The sequence below is a fragment of the Diaporthe batatas genome, assembly GCF_019321695.1.
Source record: "Diaporthe batatas strain CRI 302-4 chromosome Unknown Contig00002, whole genome shotgun sequence".
NCBI lineage: Eukaryota > Fungi > Ascomycota > Sordariomycetes > Diaporthales > Diaporthaceae > Diaporthe > Diaporthe batatas.
In genome coordinates this window covers 3,590,799-3,596,480 of record NW_025408549.1, presented here as the reverse complement: position 1 = coordinate 3,596,480, position 5,682 = coordinate 3,590,799, and the positions used below count along the sequence as shown (strand labels likewise).

The window sequence follows — 5,682 nt, the reverse complement described above, 5'->3', positions numbered from 1 at the left end:
TGTGCCAGTACCCACTTTTCTAAGCGCCAGAAAAGGCCTCAGTCTAAAAGCTGGCTATCAAGCTCCACTCCACCATGGCATGGAGCGTTGCAGATTAAAAGTTGGCCGACGGCCCACTTGTACTTCGCTCGGGATGTGCCATGAGACCTCTTACGGGGCGGAGAGACGGGGAACCGGGGACATCGATGCTTAGTTGGCTGAGGAAGCGGAGCAGTCTCCACTCTTCTGCTTGCCAGAAAAGCCCTATAATGAAACACACATGTGGCATGCATGCACTACAAGGGGTGCAGCACACAGCCCACTTCCAGTTGGTGGTTCCAATTTCTGGCTGCCACACATGCCCAGCCACTTTTAAATGACCTCACATCCCCGAGTCAGGTTAAGCGGGCCAACTTTATGCAGCAAAAATTGAGCAAGTTCCAATTGGTGGTTCATTCTTGGTTCCACGTCAGCCAACTTTTGAATGGCCTCAGATCCTTGAGGCATAAGTGGGCTGATTTGATACCTCTGGGCATGGCGGAGTGGAGCTCTCGTAGCACAGCCAGGTTTGAATTCTGTCACACGACAAAAGCTGGCTGAGGATTTTTGCGCGTAAAAGACAAGGATGGCGTGGAGCGGTTCCATCCTCTTTCTGTCACGCGACAAAACCTGGCTGAGAATTTTGCCAGCAGAAAGGTTGGCCTGCATGTGCAGCCCCTGTGCGTGCGTGCGTGCGACCAGTTTGCGATAAGGATGCCTCCGTTCTCGTTCCGTCACAGCTGACACCAATATTCTCGGGCACTTCTTGTCTCCATGTGTCCGGGCCACTCTTCCCGCTCCTCAGCCGGGAACACTTATCAGGCGCCAGTTGGCACGCTCTCTCCTCGACGTCTCCTTCTCTGTTTCCATTCTTCTCAACTCAAAATTCACACAAGACAGTGTTCACAGGTTCTTCGCTCCCCTGCCTAGCGCCTGATGCCGTTCACTGATCTCTGAAATTTCCCTCTTTTCCCGCCCTTACCCAAAGAAATTGCTAGTCTGTGTTATTCTGCTGCCCAGAACGCAAACATGCATGGTCAAACAGGGCCGTTATTTTCTCTGCCGCCTGAGCTGCGTGCCATGGTCTGGAAGCACCTTCTTCCTGGAAAACGATTATTACGGGCGCAGGCGTGGTCTGGCCGTGACCGCTCTAAAGAAATCAGAGGCCGTAAAGGCAAGTGGTTCTTTAGAGTCTACGACTGGAATTTCGACAAAGATGGCACCATATTCTACTTGAAGGTTCCAGTTGTGCTGCAAATCTGCAGAGAATCTCGCAATATCGCACTCCAACACGGTTCCATCATTTTTGGCAACGATTATGATGCTGGAACTTGGTGGAACTCCGATCAAGACATCCTCGGTTTCGACAACGCATGGGATTTTGACACACATCCACAGGCGCTTGAAGGCCTACGTGGTCTTGATAAAGTTAAGCATGTTGCAGTCGACGAAAGTCAGGCCCGGTACTTTGGCTATCAGGCATGGTACAGTGGAACTGAGTCAACCGAGATTCCCCTCGAGCTTCGCACGCCAGTCGCCATTGTTTTCACCTTCCGAGAGTCTCGCAACTCGGGAAATTACATCCTGGAATTCTTCCCTGATTTCCAGCATTTCACTATTATTTTCTTAACGCTTTCGACCGGTGTTTCTCAAGGCTTAGCAGTACAGTGGATAGACGCTCCTGAAGACGAGAGGGCTGCATGCCAAGTTACCTTTCACCTAGGTAGCGACATTGACACAGCGGTAAAGCAGCTGAGAAAATATCGGGACTTGCGCACTAATACGGAGCATCGGGAGGATGCGAGCATCCTAAAAGGCTTTGACGTAGTCACTGGTCCATTCTACGCTGACAAAAATGGCTACGGTGACATAGGTCGGATACCTTACAGCACGATGAGTGCAGGATTTGGAATATGTTATGTCAGGGAGGAATTCCCAATCTAAAGTGGAAGGATAATTTAGTGCAAGATAACTACCTCCTATTTGTACGTAAACACAATGGATATCATTCACGTCAATTTTTATCATTTCTGAAAAACTCCACCGCGGAGAACGTGCCCGTTGTTAAATAGTCTGTCATGCTCTTAATGATCACCACCATAGCTGCGTCGTACTCCTCCGCTGCTCACCATTGTTCCACAAAATTTCCTGCTGCTTAGGGTGGGGAAAGGGTGACGGAGCGGGGGGGAGCTTCTCACCTGTGGGCACGAAGACGGAGACGTTGAACCGGAGTTGGTGGAAGTGGCGGTATCTCATCTTCATTCTAATCCTTGAGAGGTGGCGTCGCGACTAACACGGCGGCCACTCAAAAATTGGCTGGCAAGGCTGCATGAAAGTTGGCCCGCTTATGCTGGGGCTGGCAATGTGCCAGCCAGGAATGGAACTACCAATTGAAAGCTGGCTGAAATTTGCCGGCATGAAAGTTGGTTGCCCCTTATAGTGTGCATGCATGCAATTAGATGGTGGAGTGGGCCCTGTTGTTGGTCACCTGGGCATGCAACCAAAAGCTGGCTGAGAATTTTGCCCGCAGAGAAGTTGGCCTGCAGCCCCTGTGCGCTTGCACCCAGTTTGTGATGAGGATGGTACAACAGGTCACCGGGTCACAAAACCGGCCACAGCGAAAGTAACCCTTGCCTAGCCCTGGGCCTTAGGCCTGCGGCCGATAAGCACAGTACTCCTGTGGCGCTGCAGGGAATGGCCTTACAAAACGACCTATAAAATCAGGTGTTCCGATCAACGGAAGCAATGGCCAAGGCGCTATCCAGCCTTCCCTTTTCCGCGTTTCTTAGTCAGCATCAGCTCAGGTTACCTCTTAACCTAGGTAAGTACATGTATCCGGGCCGCTCTTCCCGCTCCTCAACTCTCCGCCATTTCCTCTTCCCTTCCTTAACTCGAACACCCCTCTTCAGTCAATCCTGTCGCACACGCAATACTCGAAACATTGCATTGCACACCCACGCATTGTACGCGGAAATCATTTGTTCAGTTGTGCCCATTACCAAGCTACAGGCCTGGCTTTCTAGCCCCTGGGTTTTGGGCAGGGCGTTGGGGGTCTCCACAGGCGCTGTCTCAGGAATCAGCCTACCAGGCGGATCATCTCAGGCCCTGTCTTTGGAATCACCTTGCTTGCTAGACTGAACACAATGGTTTCCGTTCTCGCGCTATTGCTGAGCGGGCACGATTGACTGCACCGAATTGTCCATTATCTTATACCCTTTGAATTGTCCCCAGCACGGAGTCAGGGCTACTCTCGATCAACTTGAAAAGCCCGGGTGGGTGGGAGTCCTGTTCATCCAGGGGGCTTTCTTCTCCGCCGCCACACTGCTTGAATCCTGTCGCTAACCCATGTCTAGGGACGAACGAGTGTTGGAAATGTCCGAACCAGTCCGCCGTGTCTCAGCAACGCGACGAGTCTTAATTGACGCGCCAGAGGCAGTGCGCAAGCAGCCTTCCAAGACTGACAAGCTTCGTCTCGTGTTCGACGACGAACTGAGCACCGCTTTTTTCAGGTTCCGCCTGCTCCTCATTCCCGCAATCGCGCAAGACTCGGCCGAATATGCCTATCTCCTCATCTCCCCTGAGCAGATCGCCTCTGTCTCCACGGAACAATGTACAGACCCCCAAATAGCCCGCCATCTCAGGTGCGCGCGTGGCACAACCCAAACGACCTCCCTGCGATTTGTGCTAGAGAAGCCCGCGTCGCTTGTCGGTCCTCGAGATTCCACAACATTTCTACACAAGGTGATGGACCGGGCTTCGGCCTATGCGCAATATCTCACAACTCAGACTACCCTGACGATTCATATTGCCGATGATGCGTTTCCCGCCTCACAATTGATATCGCTTTGCACGTTAGTATCTAAGGGTCGATTAAAGCCTGACAATTCGACTGCCGACATCACGACACTCTACGAGGGCAAGGGCGGGTGTGTCTTAAATTTGGATCAAACAAGCCCGCCCTCAAGACCCAATGAGGAAGTCAAGAATCCTCCACCCTATTCAAAACGCTGCCGTGACCTCTCAGAGGGTCTGCCACCTTCCAAAAAACCTCGCTTGGATCGGCCACCTGTGGGGGACATGTCAACTGCGGTGAATTCGCCACCTGTGGGGAACATATCAACTGCGGTGGATTTGCTCGCCCGAATGATATCTATTGTTGAAAGGACGAGGGCAGATCTTCGTCGTGTCGAACGGAAGATGGAGGTGATGGAGGATTGCATAAAACGCATGAAACCGGATATCATGGACGAGGTAGAAGCGCGTATAGAAGAGACAGCTGATGAACTCAGATATGAGTGGAGTTGCTCTATGGAAGACATGGTTACTGGCGTCAAGGGCGATCTGGAGGATCACTTGAAGAACGAATTGACGAACGAATTGCAGGATGCTCATGATCGTCTTGTAGATGATTTGCAAGTAGGATCATGGGCTATCACTCTGCAAAGGCCTTGATTCCATTTACCCTATCTACAAAAATATTTGTCGCTATTGCACGCGTCTTGGTTGATTTGCACGCATCAATGCAAACGTAGGCCTAAGTGAAGCCACCGGAGCCCAATCAACCCACAAATAACCCCTTCCAATTTCACCCGTCAGCGACGCCGCTGCACTCAGCACTGCTAGTGTGTTCATTGTATGGCTGATGCAAGGAGTCTGTTAGTTGTTGCGTGACCCCGAATTCCAGCAGGATCCGGCGCTTCCGGGCCACTAAGTTTCCACTCGGCTCGTGTCCAAGCTCCTCGAGAATGCGGTTGGCATTGTTCACTAGCCATCATGTCAGCCTCAGCTTGTGACGCGTTTATAAATCACGTTTATAAATCAGATGCATACGGTTAAGACTCTGGATGCCTTGCACTGTATTAGGGAGATTAGGAATCAGCCCGTTTGTCTGCATGTTGTGTAGGCCCTCGAGGTATTCCGGTGTTGGTAGCCTGTTGTTGGCTATCCGCGAGAGTGAGTTGTGATGCCTTAATTAGGCACTTGTTGGCAGGAGAAGGAGTACCACATACTCTGCCAAAACCTGTTTTCAAGCTGGTCCAACTTGTTGCTCAGCCCGTCGACGCGGTGATTTAATGTGACAAGTTGTTGAAGGATGTCATTATTTTGTTGTATGATATTGTGAAGAAGCTGGCCCTCCTGCATATCAGGGACAATTGCGAAGCGCTGGAGCTGGTCCCCCAGGGCGTTAAAGTGTTGCCTTATGGCATGGAAGTCGGGCAGCTGCGGGGCTGCCATTTTGACAGCAAAAAGTGGCCGTGTGATGAAGAGAAGGATTGGAAGATCTAATGATTGCCGCGTGCACTGCGTTTATAAGATATGTAAACAATGCAGGATGATGTGGAGGCCGTGTTGACGAATTAAAGTTGAAAGTCTTGCTCTCGTTGCTACAGCAATGACGGCAGTCCGCCCACGACGGCCAACTGGCTTGGGTCCATCAAGCATGGCACCTCTGAGAACTTCGGGAGCTGCTGAAGAGATAGCAAAAATTGGTGCGATGGACGAGTGTGACACGTCCTCGTTGGGCGATCCTCTGCAATCGGCTTAAAAGCGACACCATTCATTCAACTCTATTTGTCAAGGAATAAGCCCAAGGCTATGTAGTCTCATAGCCGCCCGCTTTCTCTCCTCGGCAAACACAGAAGACCTATCCCCACCTTGCTTAAC

The 5,682-nt window shown here is 51.3% G+C and overlaps 1 protein-coding gene across 1 annotated transcript; it reads right to left on the bottom strand.

Moving 5' to 3' along the window:
• Positions 1-2,887: 2,887 nt before the first annotated feature.
• Positions 2,888-5,360, bottom strand: KVR01_001230 (uncharacterized protein). Its single transcript, XM_044792807.1, has 3 exons — positions 5,028-5,360; positions 4,849-4,959; positions 2,888-4,782 (listed from the first exon to the last, which is right to left on the bottom strand). The coding sequence occupies exons 1-3, from the start codon at positions 5,251-5,253 to the stop codon at positions 4,604-4,606; spliced, it is 516 nt and encodes a 171-aa protein (XP_044649185.1). The 5' UTR covers positions 5,254-5,360; the 3' UTR covers positions 2,888-4,603.
• Between the last annotated feature and the right edge of the window lie 322 nt (positions 5,361-5,682).